Below are 25711 nucleotides of genomic sequence, written 5' to 3'. Positions count from 1 at the left end.
CAGAGGGATATGTGAGTAAGTTTAGAATATGACATTGGAGAAACTATTAAAAAATAATCAATTATTACTCGAGTCTTCGGCGATAAAAAAATTTAAAGTAAAAAAAAAAACAGTTCAGCCTCCATGTTGATTTTTGAATGTAGGCGAAGGCACGATATTGCAACACCAATTGTTTTTACAATAATTTGTCGTAGCAAACTTATGAATGACTCACGAGTGCATAGTTCAGGAATACGCGAGCTACCACGAAGTATTATTGAGTTGGTGAATAGTTTCCTACGCCGAGGTTACACTGGTCCCGGTATTGAACACCTCCGACAACTTCTCTTTACCGGCAATATGTAATCTAATAATGGTGGTATAACACAAAGACGTTACACATGAATTCGAGAGAGATTAAAGAACAAGCATTGTTCATCTCAGCAAATTTTGTAATTTTCCGAAGTCATCTTTTTCGGACCGGATTACGAAATAGCACATTGAAATTAACATAGATCTAGATTTTGTAAGTATTTTTTTTATCCGCCATTTAGATCGGATTACCCGGTCTCTCGCTCTGTTTTCTTGCACGTAATGTAATTTGAATATGCTAATCATCTGTATCTACAAGAGCCAGATCGTTGATAGGTTGATATTTTAGGTTGTCAGCAGAATCTCCCATCTCATGCTAATTAAATATCGCTGATTATGCACACGACTTTTGACCTCTATTGTTGGCCTGAACCATATATAAACAGCTGGGGCTGACAAAGGGACATTCTGCTCTATACTTTCAACCGTTCCGAGCCCAAAGCCGTCAACATGGAGCTCAAAGCGGTGATATTACTAAGTGTTGTCGCAGCAGCTTTTGCAGGTAAGAAACTTGAATGATGATTATATGAGGAAGTTACTCTTCGCTGATACTTACAAAACTTTTAAACTTTAATTACCATTTACGTCTCGTGTGTTATTGCTCCACCAATTTTTTTTTTCGTGACAAAGATCGTGTGTACGTACACTAAGGCACCGCAAATCTTCCCGTAGATTTCTTTGCCTTTCTTAAACTAGCTTCACATCTCTTGTTTTTTTTTCCTATGGCAAATTGTCTTCAAGTGTGCGTGTATTTTACTTTACTGAAAACGTCGTAGTGTTTTTAGCCAGCTGATCGAGTTTGGTAGAATGCCAGGAGAAAGGCCGCGTTAAGTGTCAAAACAACCTTCTCATATATCGTACTCCTTAAGAGACGTACAGATAGAAAACTGTGTCAGTGAGAGTGTTTTGGTAACCTACTAAAAAAATGACAGGCTAGGAATTGCAAATAGCCTAATCATTCATTCTTATGTCGAAATAACACAAGTGACCCTACTCGAATAAGTTGTTCGAGTTGTTGAAATATATGTATTGTTATCAACAAAAACTAATTATTCATTTTCAACACATGGTCTAAACATTTATTGTTTTTTTCATCTTCAATCTTTAGGTCCTTTGAGGTCTGATTCAAGACAATGTGCAACAGAATGCACAGGTGAGTGAATCGTAACTTTTCCCTGATATCTGATTTGACCGAGTATGCCAGGCCGGTACGACGAGATATGCGTTCGACGATATGCCAAAGTCTGTTTTTCCCGCTATCAATGCGTGGCCACGCTCACGCAAAAGCCCTTGTTATTCTCCCAGCTGATTCGGCTTGTTGACCAAAGATCAGATACTTGGTGACGAAACATTGTACACAGCAGGTCAAAGTCCCACAATCGTTCTAATTTGCATTGAATTGCCATTTCGAATATCACTCCCACTTCTCCTCGACGCAGTCAAGATACGCTGCTTGCATATTATTTAGCATGAAAGGCTAAGTTTGATTGACAGGTGAAGATTTGTTTTGATAATGAATGCCCCTTGTGTTTCTTTTATCGCCTTTGAAAGTTAATCATTCTCCCGCTAGATCAGTTTCTCGTTTGCATACAATGGTAATCTGAACAAATGAACATCGGCGAGTTTACAAAAAAAAAAAGTTTTGGTCATGTGATATGTCCTTCGTGATGCACTGTGGGTGAAATTTAAAATCAAAGATGGCCGTCTCGCGGGTAGTTCGATTTTCGTTTTCGTCTTGTTTACAATTTGTAACTTTTCTGTTTCCACCGCCATACAAGGACAGCTTGGATTGATTTTCAAAACCATGATTTTGGTAATTGTTAGACATTCGACACACCTCAAGTCATTTTGCCAAATAACGCTATTTTCTTGCAGAAACGTTGGAATTTCTGCCTTCTATTCTAAGATTTTGACGACATTGTTGATTGAGTCCCCGAAAATAGATAGTTACTATCTGCTTGTAAACTGAGTCATTTCGGCACACTATTTTGACTATAATATAAAAAATAAATATGTTTGCTAGCTTCTTGCGAAATTATAACGTTAGACAAGGAATAATTTTCGAACTAATTTTCTGTTTAATTCACAGAACGAAGCAACCTCAGGTACGACACTGGCAAAACTTACAGATATAGATATACATCTACATCATCTAGCTATATCAATGGCACCTCTCAAGAAAGATCTGGCTTCCAGGTCAACTGTGACGTTGCGATTGAAGTGCTCAGCAAATGTGAAATGAGCCTCAATGTAAGTTCTAACTCGGATTACTCCTATATTAAAATGTCTTTAAAGTTTAAGGTTTATAAAGTTTGTGAAAAAAATACTAATGTTTTACTAATGTTAACTAACTCACTTAGTAGAGCCTATGATGAAAGTAAAATGTACCTCATATAATAGATTTCACAAATTCATGGTCTATGCATTTATGTAGTACTGCATCAAATGGTTTCAATTTCCTTGTTGCTGATAAGACACTTTGCTCCCATAATTTCAAAACATAATAGATCATTTTTAGTAAAACTTAGGTTGTCAATGAAATGTTATACTTTTCTTATCCCGTCTATGTACATGTACATCTATTCTAACACAAAACTATTTATCTCAATGGAAACAGCTCGACAATGTCAGAATCCAAGAGGAGTCTCCAAGCAACGAGATGCTCCATCCAGACAAGGTGGAATATTTCAGGAAAGCCCTTGAGGAGAAACCACTGATGTTCTCCTTCCAAGATGGTGAAATCCCTGAGATCTGCCCTGATATGGAAGAGGAAACTTGGGCTTTGAACATCAAACGTGCCGTTCTGTCTCATTTCCAGAGTACCTACTTTAAGGAGATGAAGGAAAAGAATGTTGAGGTTAGTATCAGATATCAGTTTCATCAAATTTCTCTACTTTTGCATGGGATTTTGCTGTTTATGTCTCATTTTTGTCAAAGTGCAACTACATTGAATATGTATATATTTAACTACATAGTGAACTTCATGAAGTTTGGCAATGGAATATCTTTGTCAAGTAAAAACCCTCATTCTAGAAGAAAATAGAACTTACAAGATCTAATGTTGACTCTGAAGAATAAATGTGTGTGTTTCTCTTTTATACAGACTGATGTAACTGGTAGCTGCCCAACCAAGTATGACGCTGAACGTGACTACTATGGAACAGTAACTATTAAGAAGTCCAAGGACTTTATGGGATGCCGTGACCGCCATCACATTGAATCTGCTATCCAGAGCAACATCTATGACCCACGTGCTGTAAGTATGGTCTTGAATAACTTCAAATATTCTGACCAGTCGCCATGATAAAAAATATGTTGAAAGTGGTGTTTCAGTGTCTGATCAACTTCACATTTATTTGTGGAAAACACTAATCCTTTACCATCGAAAAGTGGTATTTGGCATGAAAATTCTGCATGAAATGAAAATAATGAAGATGTATCAGAAATATTTAGGAACTGTCACTTACCTAAATTAGACATTTCAATCTTGGATTCTGCTATGACCTTATAAAATAAACTTAAACTTTGGGTCATGATGATTACTACTAAAAACAATTTTTTTTTTCAAAAACAGCCAACTATCTCTCTGGTCAACAGTAACCAATTCTGTGACCAAGTCGTTGAGGATGACCGTGTCAGGAGCGTTGTCTGCAAAGAAAACCACATCAGCCGCCCATTTGCCAACCACACCAGTGGTGCTGTAACCACGATTAGAACAACATTTGAGCTCGCCGATGTCTCCCGCAAATCCAGCTCTACATGGAGTAAGTAATCATTTTGTTATTTTTGGTCACAACGATTCATACTAGATACAAAGGAAGTCACACTCAGTCTATTTGGAATGTTGTGACTATAATGTTATACAAAAGTTGGTATATAGCAAACTTGTTACATGTGACATGCAGACAAATATGTACAAACACTTCTTGACAAGAAGAAAAAAATAATTGCCAAAGCATGAAAATGAAGATTCCATTTACAACTGAAATCATCAAAGTGAATTTAGGTCTGAGCCATGAGTATGGCATGACAAACTTGATAAGTCAAGGAACTCCAGTGACAGCTTGTAAAAATATATTCAAATTCTAATTTTGATCTCTCTCTTTTTTGTTTATTTAGGATTGGACAACCAGGTGACAAGCAAGAAGACTCTGTTGTTTGACCACAAGTCAGAAAACCATAACACCGAAGAAGATGAAACTAGAGTTGAAGATATCCTCAACGAGATCTGCAGAAATGTAGAAAGTGATGTACGCCCAGAGACTGCTGAACTCTTTACCAAGCTGGTCTTCAGAATGCGTAAAATCAATGCTGATAGTCTTCGCAACATCCACAGACACATCAAAGAAAACAGAATCTGCCGTGATCAGCAAGAAAAGATTGAGTAAGTAAAAACTTTATATGTCATCCTACATAAGACAAAAACAATCTTATTCTAAGTCATCTGAGATTAGTCACCATAGAAAAAAAGTATCACTATGCTCTGAATGTGTAGTGGTTGTGAAATTACCCTTTTGTGAATTGAAATTTTTAATATTGGAAACAAAAAAGTTACTTGGATCAGTCAAATTGCCAGTAGCTGTATGATCCTGATTGAACAATATGATTATTTTGTTTTTCCAGGAAATTTTTCATGGATGCCATTCCAATGATGAGCACCCCTGCTGCTGTTACCTTCATGAAGGAAAAGATCTCCTCTGAGGAAATTGAAGGCAAGCACGCTGATATGTGGCTTCTTTCACTCTCTTTCATCACCCACCCAACCAAGGAAATGATCAGAGACATGAGAGTAAGTATTGAGAATACCATTCAAGAAATGACAACTTTACAAAAAATAATGAGAAATGTGCAAGATTAAAATCTAGTTATAGCTGTTGTAAACCAAAACAGGCATGTAATGGTCAACACTTCTTGTGTTTAATATCCAGTTTGTACAGCACCATTTTATGAAAAACTTACATCCTTTTCTTAAAATCAGGATCTTGTCAGCATGTCCAACCCACGTCGCAGCACCTACCTGTCCCTGTCCTCCATGATCAACAAATACTGTGAAACTGAGAACAGAGACTGCCTTAAAGAAGATGACATCGTCACAACTTTGAGACTGTTTGAAGACAACTTGGGCTGGAAGTGCTCCCCAAGAGATGCCGAGGAAGAGGAGAAAATTATCCTTTCACTGAAGGCTCTTGCCAACTCTGGACAGATCAGCAGTGCCACCAACACTTTGACCCGTTGCTTTGAGGAAGAGGAAAACTCAATTGAAATTCGTCTTGCTGCCATTGATGCTTTCCGTCGTATGCCATGTGAAGAAGAGGGAGTAAGTATTTATTAATTTTGAGTCCAAAATTAACTGGTGAGAAATAGAGAACTTTGGAGTCCAATTAGAATAGTGTAGTGTGATCATCATCAAAATATAACATTTGATTGTTATATATATTTCCAATGATTCAGTTTCAAAAGTATGCTAAAAAACTCATGGTCAGCTTGGTCTAACACAATATTTGATTCTATCTATCACAGCGCAAGGAACTCGTCCAAATGGTGGAGAACACAAAGGCTGATACTGAAATCCGTATTGCTGCTTACTTGGCTGTCATGAAATGCCCAAGTGTCAAGATTCTGAGAAGAATCCAAAATGTCTTGGAGAAGGAGGAAATCAACCAAGGTGAGTGTCTAGAAGTTGTAGAAAGAAAAGTTACTTGGCCAATAAAATAGAATTACTGAAGTCATACCCAAAGCTCATAGGATATAGCACACTAAAGATTTTCTTGCTTACCCATCAGATCTCCTTCCTAAAGACTTGTCATTTTCTGTTTCTGTAGAGTGCCATTCCTCATCTGCCTTTGATAAATTTTCACTAACTTTGTTCTGATTTTATTAAAGTATTAAAAAAAATATAGAAGTTACAAATATTATAGGAAATTTATTCAGTATATGTCGCATTCATCTATCAATGCATAATTTATTTTGATTTGTGTAGTGTCAATTTGAATAAGTTTGTCATACATGCTACATATCTAAATGTGTGTGTTTCCTAAATAATTTACAGTTGGATCTTTCATCTGGAGCCATCTCAAGAACTTGAATGAAACCTCTGACCCACTGAAGCAAGATATCCGCAAGATGTTGGGAAAGACTAAACTGATGAAAAATTTCGACAAAGACCCAAGAAAGTTCTCTCGTGCTTTTGAGACATCTATGTTCTCTGGTAAGTTTAGCATGTTAAATCTTTTGCCCATCCCAAAACTTTTGAGACGTATGTTTTGCTCACTATTGCCCTTCTTAGAATTATTGTTGAATTCAAATTAAGATAAAAGAATTCAGGAACAACCAAGCAAATAAATTCAATGTATAGATGGCTATATTTTTACCTTTGAAAATAACTAACTTTTTATATAAATCTTACATTATTATTTGTTGTGATTAAATGTACAGGGAAATTCATTGTAAGTAATTGTGATTTTTTTTTTTTTTTTTTTTTGCAGAGAAAATGAGTGTTGGTGCCACCGTTGAAAACCACGTCGTCTTTGCCCCAGACTCCTGGATCCCACGCTCTGCTATGTTGAACATGACTACTCAGCTCTTTGGTTATTCAGTCAACTTGTTTGAGGTAACTAAATCTTTTATGTATGAAATTCCCAGATCCACTGTACAAAATTGTCTATATTCCAAGTTATGATGTTAAATTTGTAGCACTCACTATTACTGATATTGAGAATTTAAAAAAAAAGTTAGTTCAAATTAATGTAAACAAATAAATTCAATAATAATCACATGAAAAATCTAGTGAATCTTGTTTTTCAACTGCAGCACTGTAAACTCAATACTATACATGTACTTTGATATTTACAGGTTGGTGGTCGTATTGAAGGTTTCGATTACTTGCTGGAAAGCTTCTTCGGACCTGGAGGATATTTCCCAGACAACAGCCTGTTGGAAATGGTCAAGACCCCAGAAAAGGATGGCCGCCCCAAGCGCTCTGCCATCAGAGCTAGCAAGCTTAACAACCTTCACGACAGAGTAAGTTATCAGCAAAACTTCTTTCCCTAAAGTCGGTCTAACGGAAATTGATCTCTGATGTATGTGAATTTACCTTCTGTTTTCTGAGATTCTAGAACAAATATTATATAGGGTACACTGTAAACTAACAATATCATTTCTTATTTCAGTTCGATGCTGAACATGAGAACAGCCCACGTGGCTCTATGTACATGAAGATGTTCGGAAACGAAATGAGCTTCATGGACTTCCAGAACATTGACTGGCTGAAACCAGAAAAGGAATCTGTCAACTTCCTGGAAATGCTGATCAAGCTCTCCAAGGACCAGACTTATGAACTCACCAAGAACATGATCTTGATGGAGAGCTCTTTCGAAACCCCAACCATCATGGGTATGCCACTCCACATGGCTGTCAACAGCACTGCCTCCACTAACCTGCAAGTTAGCGGCAAGGTTGATCTGCGTAAGGTTATGGTTGCACCAAGAAGTTTGAACATCACTGGTCACATCCGCCCAAGGTAAGCCTTCAGTCATATTCTAGTCTTTATATTTTTATTATAGCATTCAACTTTTTGTTTTCACTTTCACCAGTGTTTTGATGTGATCTGAAAACAACTACTTTTATCATTATATTGTATAAAAACTTCTTGACATTTATACCAAAGGTGGGAAAAGGTTTCTCAAATATGTTTGTCAAATATGTAATATTTTAAGATATAGCTCATCAAAGGGATAAAAATGGATAAATATTTCTAATTCTATATCATCGCCTATTTCTCTTACAGTGGTGTCGTTGATGTCAGCACTGAAATGACTGTCTGTGCCTTCATTGCCAAGACTGGTTTGAGAACCGTCACTCGTATGCACTCCTCAGTTGCTGTTGATGGTAGCATCTCTCTTGACAGCGGCGAGACCTTCAAGGTACAATTCAATGTCCCAGAAAACCGCATGGACATCATGGATGTCAGGTAAGGAGCTATACTTTCAAATATAGGAAATTCTAGCAAACATTCTCCCCAGAAAACAAACCAGATCTGATTTTGTCCATGAAAAGATGTACCAGATAGACGTAGATCTCAAGCAAGAACTGTTTTCCAAATACATCTAACTTGAATGCAGTGAAAATATGAACTTTTGATGATAAAGACAGATTAATTACCATGTGAACTTTAAGGATAAAAATAGATTAAAAGAGTGGCAATGACTTCCTCCTGGAAGGTAACTTACCATCATTAGGGTTCTGTTTTTGAACGAAAGGTGTCCTTTTATAGCAAAATTTGATAGTGTTACTTTAATTACAATAAAACAACTAAGTTTACTGTCTCCTTTTCTTCAGCCACAAATTGTACTTGGTGAACTCTGAATTCCCCATGGAACTGCCAGGCATCAGAGACAACTACCGTGAATACAGCAAATGTACTGGACGTATCATTGAAAAGTGGGCTGGTGTTAGACTGTGTGGTGACCTCAGATATCCCAATGCCACCCAGCATGTAAGTATTACAAACTTTACAAGATGAATAAGTTAAAATGATACAAATTAAAAAAAATGGATTGAACGAGAGATAAACAGAAACAATAATCTCAACAACAAAAGATAACTTGGAGATTTTAATAATGTAAATATTCTTCTCTGATGATCAGGAAAAGGTGACTATTGATTTCTTTCTTCATGAAAACAGAGTTACTTACTTTTTTGGTTTCACTTTTCCAGAATGATGCTCCATTCTTCCCACTGACTGGCCCAATGAGTGCCAAGATCACCCTTGAGAAGGTTGACCCAACCCTGAAATCTTACAACATGGAAGCTAAATACCAAGTTCAGAAGGTAAGTCTGTCTACTGTGATAAAGTTTACAGGGAATGACTGGGATACTTAGATGACTGTGTATACCTCTAGTAATAGGTAGTATAATGTAGTCTATAACTTTTGACTGAATCTTTTGAATTTAGGGATAGCAATTTGCTATACATGCATGTACACGGTCTCTGTGATTACATACCTTTAAAGTACATGTTAAATTTTCATAAAACAACATTTGATCTAAAAGCTATTTGACATTAAAGCTATTGGTTATTGACTCTTGTATCAGTGAAAATTTCACAATATAACAATTTTACTTTTTCTGATTTTTTCCAATAGAAACGTGTTAACTTCAAGACTGAAATCTCTGATGTGATTCGCTTCATGATCGGAACTCCAGGTACCTTCATGCCACGCACCCACTCCATCGATGTTGTTTTGAACAGAGCCCAGAAGGCCCTCAATGTCGATGTCGTCTCTCTGGACAAGAAACTGTTTGTCCAAACTAAGCTGATCAACGAGACTGACTTGAAGAAAGCAGAATTCAACCTCAACTACAACAATGAGTACCAATACACCACCAGTGCTGAATTGGTGATTGATAGAAGCAATGAGCTCACCCGCTACATGCCAACTGTTGAAATCCATCTGCCAAACAGAAAAGACCTGACCCTCTCAGGAAGCATCAACCACCAACCTCAACGTACTTTGGAAGTTGACATGATCTTTGAAGGTCTTGGCAAGAAGAGCCACTTCATTGGTAAATTGGCCAACGAAACCAACCTCAAGAGAGCTGAGTTTAGTGTCAACTACAATGACAACACCCCATACGTTGCCATTGCCCAAGTTGGAATTGACAGATCCTGGCAGACAGTCCGCTTCAGGCCAACTTTCGAAATCCGTATCCCCAACAAGGTTGACAAGACCCTGACTGGTGTTATCACTCATCAGAAGGATAGCAGTCTGGATGTTGACATGACCCTCCGTGGTGTCAGAGACAACGATATGGCTGTGACAGCTAACATCAATGGTGAGATGGGCCGCAACATCAACGTAGACATTACTCTTAAGGGTATCAGAGAAAATGATGTCAAATTCAGTGGTTCACTCAGTGGTGAAAAATGGAGGAAGTTGGATCTGGATATGTCCCTCGAAGGAATCAGAGAAAGACCAATTGCTCTGATCACCAATATCGAAGGTCAGAAGTGGAGCAGCCTCAAAGTTGATACAACTCTGAAGGGAATCAAGGAACAGGACATCGTCTTCAACAGCATCATGACTGGTGAAATGAATAAGAACTTCAACCTAGAGATGTCCCTGAAGGGAGTCACTGACAAAGACATCGTCTTCAACACTGTCATGACTGGTGAAATGAATGAGCACTTTGACATAGAAATGTCTCTGAAGGGAGTCACTGACAAAGACATTGTCTTGACCACCGCTCTTTCTGGTGAGAAGTGGCGCAACTTGAATGCCCATCTTACTTTGAATGGTGTTAGAGATGATGAGATCAGCATTGCCACTACCTTGAATGGTAAAGCATGGAAGAAGATTGATGGTTCTATCACCATCAAGGGAATCAGGAAGAGGCCCATGGTTCTTTCAACCTCAATGAATGGTGAAAGATGGAGTCACTTTGATGGTACCGTCACACTTGAGGGTGTCACAAGAAACAACATCATTCTCAGCACTAACCTGAATGGCGAGAAGGACAAACATTTTGATGGCCGCATCTCCGTTGCTGGCATCAAGAGAGAAGACTTAGTTCTAGAAACCCGCATAGATGGTGAGAAAATGAGATACCTTAGAGGTAGTGTTACCCTTAAAGGTGTTAGACCAACTGACATTGTTCTATCAACTGACATTACTGGTGAAGAAGGACGCCGCTTGGATGGAAGTGTTACTCTCCAAGGTGTTAGAGATCAACCCATCATTCTTTCAACCAAATTGAGTGGTAAAGCATGGGAAACATTTGACGGCACAGTCACTCTTGCAGGTGTTAGACCGAACCCAATGGTCTTGACAACAGCAATTAATGGTGAACCATGGGAGCATTTTGATGCTACCGTCGTTCTTGAAGGTGTCAGAGAGAACCGCATGCGTTTGACAACAAGAATTAATGGTGAAGCATGGAAACACTTTGATGGCTCAGTCTCTGTTGAAGGTGTTAGAGAAAACCCCATCACTGTGTCCACAAACATCGATGGTGAAGCATGGAAGTCATTTGTAGGCCGCCTTGACATCCAGGGAGTCAGAGAAAATGACATTATTCTCACAACCAACATCAATGGTGAAAGATGGAGCCGTTTACAAGGCAGTATCAGTCTTGAAGGTGCTATTGAACGCAAAATTACTCTTGAAACCGACATTAGTGGTGAGGTATGGCGTAACTTCGATGGCAGCATCACTCTTACTGGTGCCAGAGAACAAGAAATCTTTATCTCAACCTCCATGAAAGGCAAGGCATGGCGCAACTTTGATGGCAGTATCACTCTGAGAGGCATCAGAGAGAATGAAATGGTTCTCTCAACAGAAATTAGAGGTGAGGCTTGGCGCAACTTTGGTGGCAGCATCACTCTGAGAGGCATTAGAGAGAATGAAATAGTTCTCTCAACAGAAATTAGAGGTGAGGCTTGGCGCAACTTTGATGGCAGTATCACCCTGCAAGGCATTAGAGAGAAAGACATCAGACTCACAACCGTCATCAGTGGAGAGCCATGGCAAAACATCAACACTGACATTACTCTTAAGGGAATTAAGGAACAAGATATTGTCTTCACCAGCAGAATCAACGGTGCTAGATGGAGCAACCTGCACATCGATACTTCCCTCCACGGTGCCATGGAACATCACTTGGCCATCAAGAGTAACATCGTCATGGAGATGAGACACAGTCTGGAAGCTGATCTTACTTTGGAAGGATTCCACAAGATGATCTCCTTCACCCACAAGCTGATCAATGAAACTGCTCTGAAGAGAGTCGAATTTGAGGCCAACTACAACAACGAGAAACGCTTCAGCACCAATGCCCAAGTCGCCATTGAAGGAACCACTAGCCAGACTCGCTACTTGCCAAGCTTTGAAGTCCACCTGCCAAACAGGAAGAGTGTGTCTCTGAGAGGTACCATCACCCATGAAGCACAGCGTAGCCTCATTTCCTACTTCAGCTTTGATAGATCTGGAGAAGAATCAGTCACTCTTTCAAGTAAGCAAAACTTTACATCTTTCAAATCAAACTTACATCTCCTAAATGGTTTTAGGATTAGATTTCAAAATATGTTTCTGTTGAAGTCTTCTCATATCTTAAAATAACCATAGCAACTACAAGAACAGAAATAATGATATCCATAAGTGTTTCAACTTCAAATACTTGTTTTGAAAATTTGTCAAAATAGACATATGTTAGGATAAAACCTGAACAGAAGTTTGTAATAGTCAGCAAGTCTTTTTGAATTTAACAGGATTTTGATAACAAAAGCAACCCTGTTATCCAATTTATATACTATTGTTTAAAAAGTAAAAGTTACAACTAGAAAGCACTTAAATGTGTTTATACAGAACCAGTTACTGATGAAACAATTGCAATCTTGGTTAACAAAAACTGAATTTTCTCAACTTCGTTTTTTTTCCCTCCACCCCAGCTCGCTTCACCACTGACAACAACGGCAAATATAATGGTGATATGACATTCACTCACCCTGAAATCACACTTGAGTTTGGAACTACCCAGACACATACCCCCACAATTATGTCATCTCACATTGACATCAAGTACACTCTGAAGAACAAGCCTACTGAGTCCATGGTTTTCGTGAACACTTTGCTTAACAAGACTGCCGAGGTGAGTCACTTAGACACAATATTTGCTGTACTTAGTTGAACTGCAAATGCAATATTTCAAAGTGAAAAAAAACACCCTAGTATTTTGTAGTTCACAAGATTAAAGTAGTATTATGATGATATAAATAAAACTCAGTGGATACCATTGGTATGATAAAAAATGATTATTTAATTTCAGTAGATTTGCTGGGTTGTAAAACATGTATGTTGCATGGTTTGTGTTTAAAATGCATACGTTAATTGAAAAAAAAATACAGTGTCTGTTTTTCGTTAAAAAAAAGAACTTTTTAAATGGTTAATGAATGTTAATTGACGAAAGAAAATGTTATTGTTTCTAACTCTAGGGCAAGCACCATTATGACTTCACCATCTCCCAGGAATTGTCACAGTGGGAAGACAGCAACTATGAGAGCCAGGTTGTTGTGCAATATGAGCCACGCCGTGAAGGTAGCATTGACTTGCACCTGTGCCTTGGAAAGGACAGATGTCAAGATGAGAACAAGAAGGTGATTATCTGATTTTATGTTCCAGAAAAAAATATTTAGGAAACAGGACCTGTTGTAAAATTGAAAAGTCACTCAGTTTTTCTATTCTTTGTATGAATGACATAGAATCCTCCTCAGGAGTAATAAATGCATCTGTACAGATCATGAATTGTTGTTGTTTTACTGCATATCTAGTTGTGTTTAAGGGCATTAAGTAAACTGTTTGCATGTTTTGTTTACAGTTCACTTTGAACATGAACATCAAGAATGAAACCAACATCTACATCAAGAAGGGAAGTGGTAACTTTGCCATTACTCGCCCAGCCAGCAACCTTGACTTCAGCATGGATGCCAGCCACGAACACACCAGACACTTCTTGCAATCCCAGATGAACATCAAGTACGAGCCCCGCAAGGAGGTTAGTATGCTCGTCGAACTGAGAAATGAGACCCGTACTCTGAAGAAGGTAAATGGTTTGGTCAAATTCAACATCCCATCCCGTGAAGTTTCACTGAGACATGAATTTGAAGAAGTGTCAGCTAACAACTACGAATCTACCACCACCTTCAAATGGGACAACCAGAAGGAAATCAAACTGCAAGGCGAATACAACAACAACTCTGACAACTTCAGATTCGACCACAATGGCAAGGTTATCTTCAGCTATCCAGGCCGTGACATTATCCTTGAAGGTAATGGTTTGAAGGACGAGAGCAACATCAATGGTGAGATGAAATTCACTTATGCCCCAAATAGAGAAATTGCTTTCAGTGCTGACTACAAGAACAAGAGCAACAGAAGAAAGAGAAGCCATGAAGCCACCGTCACATTCGATACTCCATTCCGTCTGTTCCGTGACATGCAAATGACCGCCACTTTGGAAATGAATGAGAAGAAGTCTGATGCTGAAGTCTTCATCCAATATGCACCACGCAAATCTTTCTCTGTAGAAGGAAATTATGAAAACAAGGGTGAGGAAGGACTAACCCGCCATGATGTTGAGATGAAATTGAACATGCCAAGACGCCAACTTACCTTCTTCACTTACGTCCAGAACACCACTGCTGAGTATGAGATGGGAAGTCAACTGGCAATGATTCCAGAATTTGGTGACAAGAGAGAACTCAACTTTGGTATTGGCTACGGAAACTACACCACCCGCAGCAAACTGCACCATGAAGTATCTTTGGAAGTCAGCACAGCTGAACGTACCTTCTCCACTGAATTTGGCATTGAGAAGTCTGAGCGTGAGCTTAGCAGTGAATGGCTGGTCAACTGGCACCCAGAACAACAAATGACTGTCACTCTTAACTTCAACAACAAGAGCCAAAGAAGCCAGACCGAGTATGATGCCAGTCTTGGATTCGTCCACCCAAGCCGTGAAATCGTGATGAATTTCCACCATGAGAACAACTCCAACCACTTGAACACCAGAGTTGATATGACATGGGATCCATACACAGAGATGATTGCTGAAGTTCTGTACAACAAGAGACCAATTGAAGATGAGAAGACCCGTCATGAAACCACCATCACCATCATGCACCCAAAGAAATTCATCGACTTGACCTACAATCTTGAGAAAAGTACTCAGGAATTCAACCAAGAATTGGAACTGAAGGTAGATTATGCCAGCAAGCTGATGGTTGAGACTACCTACACCAACCGCACCAACTCACGTAGACTTGCTCATGATACTACTCTCAAGATGACATGCCCAATCATCTGTGAAGAAACAACAAACTTTGAATTCCACCTTGAGAAGACCGAACTTGACTTCAGTCTGGAAAGCAAGATCAGCAGATCTGATGATGAGGTGAGCTATTATGACTGACTGACTGACTGACTGACTGCAAAAAAGGAAACTTTCAGGACTGTTTCTCAAGTACTCATGTTCAAATAATGTAACTGCAAAGTTGTTGAGGAAATTAAGGGAAAGTTACAAGTTTCAGGAAACTATGAAATTTGTTAAAATCTTTCAAAAAAGAGGTTCTTGAATTCTGATATATTAAAGATGGCATATTCACAAAATACATGTTATTTCACAACAAAAATATATTATACATAAGAAATTCAAGCAGACTTTACAGCAGATATTTACATGACTTTAACATCTTTTTTTATAGATTGAACTCGAAATCACCCATAGAATCCTAGACAAATCTGAAACCCGCCGCAATGAATTCAACTTGAAGTTGGATACTCCACTGACCAAGGACCATCCATTGAGAGGTGTTGAGATTGATGGCAGCTGGGAACGCAGTGATGATAGCTACAATGGTGATGTTGAGATGAAATGGGGCCGCAAGCGCAAGAGCCAACAACTGTCCGTTGAAGGAAGATATGAACGTACCATCCGATCTGACAGAATGGAACACGATGTAGAACTGAAAATGAAGCATCCTATGGAATTGACCATGATCCCACAAGAACCAGAAGTCATGTTCCAGGTTGTCCTTTCACCAACAATGAAATCAAATAAGGTACTGCTACTTTCTTCCTATCACTTCATGGTTGGGGGGGGGGGGGGGGGAGGGGTTACTTCCTATTAATTCATGTGGGGGGGGGGGGTTCCTTTTCAGACTTCAGTTTGATATATTCTGTTGCAATACATAGCATTATATAAGAATTATTTTTCATTAACTTCTTCAACAAAATATTTGTTATTGAAAAAGTTTTTTAACATTTATGAAGTATGGAAAGGTTTTGTTCTGAGCCCAGACTTATGTTGCAAAAAAAAATCTTTTTATCATACACTGTAATGGATTCATACTTTTATAGTTTGAAAGATGTACATTAAAACAATTTGAATTTTAGCCTTATTCATCATATATTTACAATTCTATTAACAGATCACCTACAAATGGGATGATGTTAAGGAAACCAGCATTGAGACCATCTACCACAACTACACCAGTAATGTGATGAGACACCATCTGGTTGACATTATTATTGCACACCCAGAACTTACACAGGTATGTCTCCACACCATTTTATATATGATATCCTGGACAAAACACTTTGTTTTCTTTATTTTCGACTGAGTAAATTATTTATTTATTTTTTTTTTTGAAACACTTTGTTGGCTCTATTTCAAAATAGCTTTTTATGGCAGTTAGGTTTCCACATGCTTACAAAATTGATATGTAGTGTTGAGAATTCACTTACAAAAATCATATTTATCAAATATTGCATTGAGAGCTCACTTTCAAAACAAAAAATGTCCAACATGAAGAATTCACTTCATTCACCTACTGTTGTATGTTTTATACCTGTCTGATGATACAAACTAGATTGTGTAGGTCAGGATGTTTTCAAAAACATAATGATTGTATCTTTTGCAACAGGACATGCACCTGACCAGTGAAACTAAGCTGTTCAATGGCCCAGAATTGTTCAACACCATGCTGTCCATCGACTACAGTCCCGAGAAGGAGAAGGAAATTTACGTCAAGGCCAAAGTACACAACTCTACCACCGAGACTGAATTCCGCTACAAAGTAGAGACTGAAATGCGTCATCTGTCAAACAACGTTGATCTTGCAATGAACAGGTAATTTTTTTCCTCTATATCCGATTTTATTGGTCGACAGCCAACAGTTTTTGATGGATAATGCTGAGGTATAACCTGTCCTTCCTCAGCTCATTTCCATGGAATAGAGTCAAAACCCATTCATTGGCAATCAAAAGTTAACTTTTGAAACTGATTTTCCAAGAAGAATTTGTCAACACTGAATAAAAAGCCCATGCACAGTAAATTAGGATCATGTAGTAACAAACTATTCTTGTGTTTTGTTTTTAGCGAAATCGGTAACAACCAACAGAAGAGTGATGGCTCTTTCGATATGACCTACAAGAAAGATACAAGATACCACAGCATCAAGTTCAATGGTGAACTCAACAAGGACGAGAAATCTTTCAATATCAAGGTATGAAATATCTCTTTCTTACATGTAGTGATGAAATGAAACAACAGTTTTAATGTATCGGATTGTGGAAATAACTTTAAAATCTGACTAACTTTTACTGATACTGTGTTCAAGAAAACTGCCATCAATTATCATTTAAAGTTAAATACTATATTCATATTAATTAATTAATGGAATATTTTATCTTGCCCATGTAGACCGAGCTGCCAATCAAGACCATTGAAATCACTGGCAAGTTTGAGAACAGATCTACTGCTGGATATTGCAATTATTACCTGACTCTTGACAACAAATATGATGACTGGAAGGAAGTCCGCAGCAGTCTTGAAATCAACACTAAACTTCGTCTCTTTGAAGTCACTGTCCACCACAACCACGGTACGTAGTTACATAGCCTGTGTACAAGTCTACCATTAATTTATAAAATCAGACTCTCAGAGTGAACTTTTTTAGTTCTCAGTTTTTCCTAAATGCCATTTTGTAATTGTCATTAATATTTACTGTTTGTGTGTAGTAATTAATTTTAATATTCACTCTTTGATTGTGTATACAGAGAGACCAGAGGACTACGTTCGTCTGACTGCCCAATTCATGAATGAAACAGCTGTTGAAGTCAGAGCCCATCGCAACGTCAATGGAGAGAAGATCACCGATGCCTTGATCTCCACTCGTCTCAACACCTCAGAAATCTTGTACACTCGCATCCACTGGCGTCCAGAGATGCCACGTGAAGTCAAGGTAAATTAATCTCTTCAAATTGTTCATTTTATTATAAAAATGATTCATTATAGCCCCCCAAAAAGGCAAGAGACAAGTTTTTTTTTCTAGAAAGTGATGGCTGTTACATTTCACAAAATATGTTAACCTGCAATGAATTTAAAAAAATTCACATTTTTGTGACAAAAATTTACATAAATTTTTATAATTGGTTCCTTGCAGGAAATGACTCTGAGATCAATCCGTAAAATCAACGAGACCATGAGAAAGGAAGTTGTACAATCCATCAAAGAGAAATACTGGGAAATGTACTACTATGCCCAGGATGAAGGCCGCAGAATAAAGGAAGAGAACCAACACCGCATTGACCAGGTCGAAAAATTGATGGAAGAAATCAGAGAAAAGGTCATGAAAGTGTACCATGAAATGAAGCCAGAATACAAGGTAAAATTTCATAATAACGCTGAATACAGTGTGCAATATTAAAATAATAATGGCATTCTGATCTCAAATTATATTTATTTTGAAATTATGGAGATGAAGCTTACAGTTTCAGTAAATCAGATTTGAGCTTTAGTTTGATGTATGGTTATGACATTTATAATATTGTTTCAAACTCAGTGAAGGGGGAATGGTTTCATATATGGATGTGCTTTCTTAAAGATTTTACAGTAAATTGAAGTACATTGCATCTAAGAAAGTAATTGTGTGTTTCTAGCTTTTGTAACCTTCTTGTATCAATTTTCCAGGAAAAATTGGAAGAAATGAAGGAAACAATCAAGGCTAAATACCAGGAAATGCGTACACAGGCCACAGAACAGTTCAAGGGATTCCAAGAAAAACACCTGAACAACTTGAAGGTCAACTGCAACGAGAAATGGGAACAAGTCAAGATGAGCTCCATGGAATTCTACGAGGAAGAGATCAGACCAATCATTGATGAAATCAAGGAAGCCTTGGAAGATATTGCAGATCTGGCTGAGAAAGACTTTGAAGACATCAAGGAATACTGGACTGAACAATACGAAGAACTTAGAGAATACTGGGAGGAGTATGCCGAGATCTTAGAAGAGAAATTTGAACATATCAAGATCACCACCTTGAGAAAATACCAAGAAATCAAATGTAAGTGTAGGGTTGTTGTTGTTGTCGTCATCATTTAGGGTGGCTGTGATGGAGGGTGGTGCTTTCAGTTGAGCTATTGATAGAATGGTTATAGTGAGCAAATAGTGTTTCTGGGAACTGCTCTTATTTTCCCAAAAGAGAATAGGTTATATCTATACTTATGATCTTCAGATTATGTGAATGAATATTTCAGTAGTTGATGTCACCTAGTAAATAGAAGTGTTGGGTCACATTTGAGATTGTTATTGATGTCATACACTTGCTGGATTAAATGGCGTTTTAAAAATTGACTTTTACAGTGAAAATGGAAGAAATGAAGAACAAGACTCAGGCTAAACTTCACGAGTACAGAATGAGATTGGAAGAGGTCCGTAAAGAAGCCATGGAAAAGATGATGGAAATGTGGCAAGAATACAGAGCCAAGTTCATGGAAAGATACGAGGAAGCCAGGGAAAAATTCATGCAGAAGTATGAAGAAACCAAGGCAAAACTCACCAAGAAGTGGGAAGAGACCAAGGAAATTGCCACCCAGAAGTGGGAAGAAACCAGAGCCAAGGGCATTGAAGTTTACAACAAGGCCAGAACTGAAATCATGAAGAGATACAATGAGACAAGAAATCAAATCGTGCAGAAATATTACGAACTTAGAGAAAAAGCCAAGAAGATCTACGAAGACATCAAGGAAAAGATTGAGAGAATCATCAATGAGTACAAGGAGGAATACAGACCACAGTACGAAGAGATGAAACAGAGAATTGAAGAACTCCGCACAGAGATGATGACCAGATATGAAGAGATCAAGAGTCAATACGAAGAATTCCGTGATGACCTGAAGATGAGATACAACCAGAAATACATGGAAATCATGAGTATGGAAGAGGTACAGGAACTTTTGGAGCTTCTGAAACTGAAGGAAGTACCACAAATTGTCTTTGAAGAGGTGAGTCATAAATCATAGTTTTGTCATTCTTTTTTTTTTTTTGACATGTTACCAATTCAACTTATAATAATACAGTGCAAACAAAACATAAAAGCCATATCTAGCGCTACATGCTTGTAAAAAATAGAACACCCAGTTGTTACAATGAACAACTGTAAATTGCCTATGTTTAGGTGTGACCAATATTTGATCCAACAATTCATTGATACTGACCCATTGTTTGAAGCATCTGTAAGCTTGTATAAGTAGTGTCGTTATGTAAGCAATGGACTGAACTAAACTACCTGATATTTTTCACCACTAGGCTAAGTGGGCATGGAACTACTGGGAAGTTGAAAGGAACGCCAAGGAATTGTACAACAACACCTTGAGATCTGGCATGGAAATGATGAGAGAGATGAGAGAGGAACTCAAGAACAAATACGTCGTCTTTGAACCAGAAAACGGCAACATCTTCATCACCATCCCTCTGCCAGTCCAGATGCACAGCTTTACTGCTCTGCCAGACATGGACGGTACTTACCTGAATGACATGTTCGACATGGATATGATTGAAATGTTGTACAGATTCAAACCAAGTACTGATATCTACAACTGGATCCCACCATTCAAATGTAAGTAAACATGCATAATCCTCTAACAGGGCCTAAAAATTAGCAGAAATCCAGGGCACATAGACAACTATACAGTTTATCAATACTACCAAATCTGGTAGTCTGTTAGATCAGGGGAAAACAATATAAAAATGTAGCTGAAATAGTTCACTTTGGCTAAGTCTGACTACCAAGCATAGAAGCTAAATTTGAGCCCTGTCTTAGATTAAAAATCCATCAATTTTCTTGACCCTTCCTGTCATCGCAGATACAAAAGTAAACCTTAAACATTTTGTTAATATATCAACTTGTATAGTTATACTAATTACTGTTACTGTTTCACTTCAACAGCCCATGCTGTCATTGCTGGCCAACAACACTACATGACCTTCGACAAGAAATTCTATGAATTCGCCGGTGCCTGCAGCTACATTGTTGCCCGTGACTTCATTGATGATAACTTCACCGTTGTTGTCAACTACGAAAGAGATACCCAAGAACCAGTCAAGAAGTCTCTCACTGTTATCACTCATGGCAAGGAAATTGAAATTTCCCCAGACTTCACCGTAAGTGTACAATATATATTATGAAAAACATGCAGTTAGCAAAGTAGTTGTAAATTGTATGTATTTCAAAGTTTGGGTGAAACAGTGACTGAATATGCAGTTAACAAAGCAGGTTTAAAGTGTGTAGATTTTGCTGTTTGGGTGAAACAATTCATTCAATAGGAATGAAAGATGGTACCATGTAATCTTATAGGTTGAAAATTCAACATGATTCATTTTCTATACCTATAATCAAAACAAATTCAATACATATATAGATCTTCAAGTCTGTTAAGTCATAAAAAAATTTCTGGAATCACATAAATTTCATAAATACAAATTTCTTGCTTTCTACTGTTACAGGTTCTCTTCGCTGATATCCCAGTTGAACTGCCAATCCAACACATCAACACAACCGTTGTCCGTGAAGGTGATCTCATCAAGGTCCACAACACCAAGGGTATTACTGTCACCTGCAACCTGAAACGTGATGTCTGCACCCTCGAAGTCTCTGGATGGTACTTCGACAAGACTGGCGGTTTGGCTGGTACCTACAACAATGAGCCATCTGATGACTTCACAACATCCGACAACCGTGTAACCGACAATTCTGAAGATCTTGCCCGCAGCTGGGAAGTCGGCAGACAATGCAGAAACCACATGAACAGAGCTACCCTGTGTGAGAACATCAGCCGTACACCAAAGGCTGAACCATGCAACAAACTCTTCCAGGACAACACTTCACCATTGAGAAAATGCTTTGGCCTGGTAAGTCTTTACATTTTGCCCAAACAAAGACTACTAAACACTACACCGCAATGTCTTATAACTCTTCTTATATATATATATGTATCTAATTTTTGGAAGCATTCCTTTGTGTGACGGTTTGAGTTGATACATTTCAAATAACATGACAAATATTATCAAGACTATTACAAAATGACAAAAATTACCAGGACTTTACAAAATTCTTGATGTCCATGGAGAACTTCGTAAACAAAGCGCACACCAAATCTTCATTTTTATCAAACTCTGTTTCCACAATTAATAATGTTTATTGTTTACTTTTCTTTCACAATTACAGATCGATCCTAAACCATACCACACCATGTGCATGAATGATCTGTGCAGTGCCAAGAATGACGTTGACACCGAAAACATCCAATGCAATGCTGCTGCTGCCTACGTGACCGAATGCCAACTGATGGGTGTTGATATGTACATGCCAAACAACTGTGGTAAGTAGAGTAAAATACACATTGTCAAACTGAAGGATTTTATGGTTACTATTAAGTTAAGTAGCAGAATAGTTACAGATTTTTATTTCCAATCAAGAGATTCATTTGAAATTTATTAATCTCGAGAGCAAAAAGTGACAGTATCAATTCTTAAAAAATAGGATAGGAAATTCAGCTAATTTTGATTCGTGAAACTTGACAACACTGCAGTGCGCATACACTGAATTTGTACAAATACTCTGGGAGTGTGTAGTGATGGAATTCTTGTCGTGTCTTATTTTCAGTGCGCTGCAAGAAACCTGATGGTTCTAAATTCTTTAAGCACGAGAACATCAAGCTGACCAGCACCAACAGTGATGTCCCAAGATCTGCCGACATTGTTGTCATTGTTGAAGAGAAAAAATGCAACGAAGAAGTTTCCAAGGTTTTGCCCGACTTCATCCGTAAATTGGACTCTGAATTCAAAGCACAAGGTATGTCACCTTAAGTTAAACATTATCAAACTTGTCCATTATTGGAATATGAAGTGTAGGCTTCACAATGTCTATCCAAAAATGTAATGATAGCAGGAAATCCAAATTTTGCTATTTCCCTTACTCTAAAGTCATGCCTCCTAATGATATCTAACCATGTTCAATTTGATCTATCTGCAGGTCTTGAAGACAACCGTTACGGTCTGATTGGCTTCGGTGGAGAGGGCGTCCACTCTACTGAACATACCCACACTATTGACTCCAAGAACTTCAACAAGGCACGTAAATTCCTGCTCGGCAGTGATGGTCTTGTCTTCTCTGAAACCAGCAAGAACAACGATACATTCAGCGCCATCCGCAAGGCCGCCAACTATCCATTCCGTACCGGTGTTTCCAAGAGCATCATCGTCTTGACCTGCTCTCAATGCAAGGAATCAGAATCTGTCGTCTCTTACGATGAGCTTTTCAATACCCTGAAAGAACAAGACATTACTGTCCATGTCATGACTGAGAATGGTTTCAAAATCAAGAAGTCCAGCGTTGTCGTTTATGGTAAGTTTGACAATTCACTGAATTGATACTAATAACGAAAACATAATAAAATGTAGTATTTGTAATGAAAAATATATCATGACAGGTGGAATAAAATATTCTCCTTGTATATTACATGATTGCAGATTCATTTAGTAGCTTTAAGTTTATGAGAAGAAAGATCTGTTGTTGTCTATGAGCTTGTGATTTAGCTTATGTATGTGGAAAATTGAAAGGACTCTGAATGTGATAAAGACTGTCAGGAGTAATTATATTGAGATATTATACTAAAGTTTAAGAAAAGACTTTTAAAGTAAATGTTTTTGTTGCATTTGTTCACTACAGGTCTTGATGCCAGAACTGTCTTCACCAACAAGGATAATGACAACCCCTTCGGTACCAAGGATCTCCGTGAATTCGTCACCGGACCAGAAAATCAGTGCACCAGACTTGCCCAAGAGACCAATGGCACCGTCTTTGATGCTAACCGCATGCCTGAGAAAAGTTTCAGCAACGTTTTCAGCCCACGTATGGTGTTCTCCAGCAAACCAGCACCCTGTCAAATCTGTGAATGTGTTGAGAATGAACAAGGCATGGGAAAATCAGTCTGCCGCCCATGTGAAGAATTGAGTGTCATCAGACCAACCAAAGTAAGTATTAATTAATCAGTGGAAATGAAGTAACAACCACTTAATAGTTAGAAGATATAGTCATAATTAGGAAATAAGTGTTTGATTTTGGAAAAGAAGGATAATTTTGTAAACTGTCATGGATCGTCATGCACACCTGGCACACGAAGTCAATATGTAAATTCAAGTTTTGCTCAGGAGTATGGTAAAGCATAACATAACAAAGCATAAGGTAACATATTGTAATATAACATAACATAACATAACATAAAATAAGTCTTGTTTCTTAAAATGGGTTTAGTGGAAAATACAGCATTGTCATCATAAAAAGTTTTGAGGGACATTCTATCGAAAATTCTTTCACTAAATTTCTTGCTTTCTTTGTTGTCACTCAAATAGATAACAACATTGTGAAAAGAAAATGAATTTGAAAAAACAAACCTGATAAAAACAGTTTAGTGATGAATCATACTGATTATTATGTATTAACTTTGTATTCACTACTATATCATTGCTAATGATTTTTTTCTGTGTTTTTTTCTGTGTTTTGTAGTTGGAACCAAGCATCGTCAAAATCTCCAAGAGCTCAAAAGAAAAATACGGATATAGTGGCGAGGAGGAATTCAAACCCGTCGTCGTGAACAAATTTGATGATTGGTTCAAGAAACCAAAGAAGCAGTAAAATGCTGCCATAGCAACCAAACATATCAACAACCATAACATCATCATCGTCTGCCGTGTTGACGCCACATTCAAAAAATAGACATTAATGTTATTTTCATGCAAGAAAAAAAGAAGAAATTACTAGAAGTTTGAATTTTTCTATTTTACAAAAACAATGCAACTTTTTACTCATTCAGGGTTTTATATTTTGAAGAAGTCGGTTTTAGAAGAGTGAAATATGAACTATCTGACAATACTTACTCTTTTATCTTATTCCATCGTAGATTTTATAGAACTTTTAGAGCAGTTCTTCTATCTCTGTTCTTTCCCTTCTTCATAGCTAAGTTTAATCCTCTGCCTATGTAAAACCTTTGTGACTCACTTCCGTGATTAAAGCAATGCAATTATTTAAAAGAAAGAAAGCAAAACTAAACTTATTTTGTGTGCTTTACTCCTTTAAATGGAAAGTTACCAGAATTAGGATCATTGGGGGTTTTTGAAAAAGAATTCATAAAAAAATTACTAAAATCGAGTATGTTCTGAAAATTAAAAAAAAAACTTACAAGTACTCAAAATGATAAAAAAAATTATGGAATTATTTGTCTAATGTGCCTTTTTAAAAAGAGATTTGGGTTGGGGGTACTACCAAGTTTTCTCTCTTTTGAGGGTTCCTGGACCTTCAAGCTGTGTTGTAGACTGTTAGTTTGGAGGTTCATGTTACAAGGAATTCATAGCCTGTATTTATTATTTACCTTCAACTTCTTTCTGACAAAGTCTTTGAAATTGTATACAGGGTGAAGCTTTCCAAACTTCACAGAGAACAATATTATTAAGAATAAATCTAAAA

General features: G+C 37.7%; 1 protein-coding gene across 1 annotated transcript; it reads left to right on the top strand.

The window, feature by feature from the left end:
- The first annotated feature begins 776 nt into the window (after nt 1–776).
- LOC144437076 (uncharacterized) lies at nt 777–25711 on the top strand. The gene is made up of 38 exons (XM_078125944.1): nt 777–853; nt 1460–1504; nt 2441–2601; nt 2969–3208; nt 3455–3607; nt 3926–4115; nt 4471–4735; nt 4975–5140; nt 5330–5668; nt 5872–6016; nt 6401–6559; nt 6837–6961; nt 7204–7371; nt 7521–7870; nt 8138–8320; nt 8689–8845; nt 9067–9180; nt 9495–12360; nt 12797–12996; nt 13340–13501; nt 13723–15297; nt 15608–15964; nt 16334–16456; nt 16829–17034; nt 17284–17410; nt 17608–17788; nt 17964–18148; nt 18350–18571; nt 18877–19252; nt 19552–20192; nt 20497–20806; nt 21137–21351; nt 21694–22098; nt 22415–22568; nt 22853–23041; nt 23222–23593; nt 23918–24222; nt 24755–25711. The coding sequence occupies exons 1-38, from the start codon at nt 802–804 to the stop codon at nt 24881–24883; spliced, it is 12312 nt and encodes a 4103-aa protein (XP_077982070.1). The 5' UTR covers nt 777–801; the 3' UTR covers nt 24884–25711.

This window comes from Glandiceps talaboti, chromosome 6 (assembly GCF_964340395.1).
Source record: "Glandiceps talaboti chromosome 6, keGlaTala1.1, whole genome shotgun sequence".
NCBI classification, from domain to species: Eukaryota; Metazoa; Hemichordata; class Enteropneusta; family Spengelidae; genus Glandiceps; species Glandiceps talaboti.
Note: the sequence above shows the minus strand (reverse complement) of the source record. Positions and strands in the feature narration are given on the sequence as shown.

Bases quoted from the DNA above. Each gene is read 5' to 3' on its own strand.
- LOC144437076 (XM_078125944.1), top strand. From the start codon at position 802: ATGGAGCTCAAAGCGGTGATATTACTAAGTGTTGTCGCAGCAGCTTTT. The intron at 3,608-3,925 runs GTAAGTATGGTC...TTTCAAAAACAG, and splicing joins ACATCTATGACCCACGTGCT to CCAACTATCTCTCTGGTCAA. The intron at 17,411-17,607 runs GTATGAAATATC...TTGCCCATGTAG, and splicing joins AGAAATCTTTCAATATCAAG to ACCGAGCTGCCAATCAAGAC.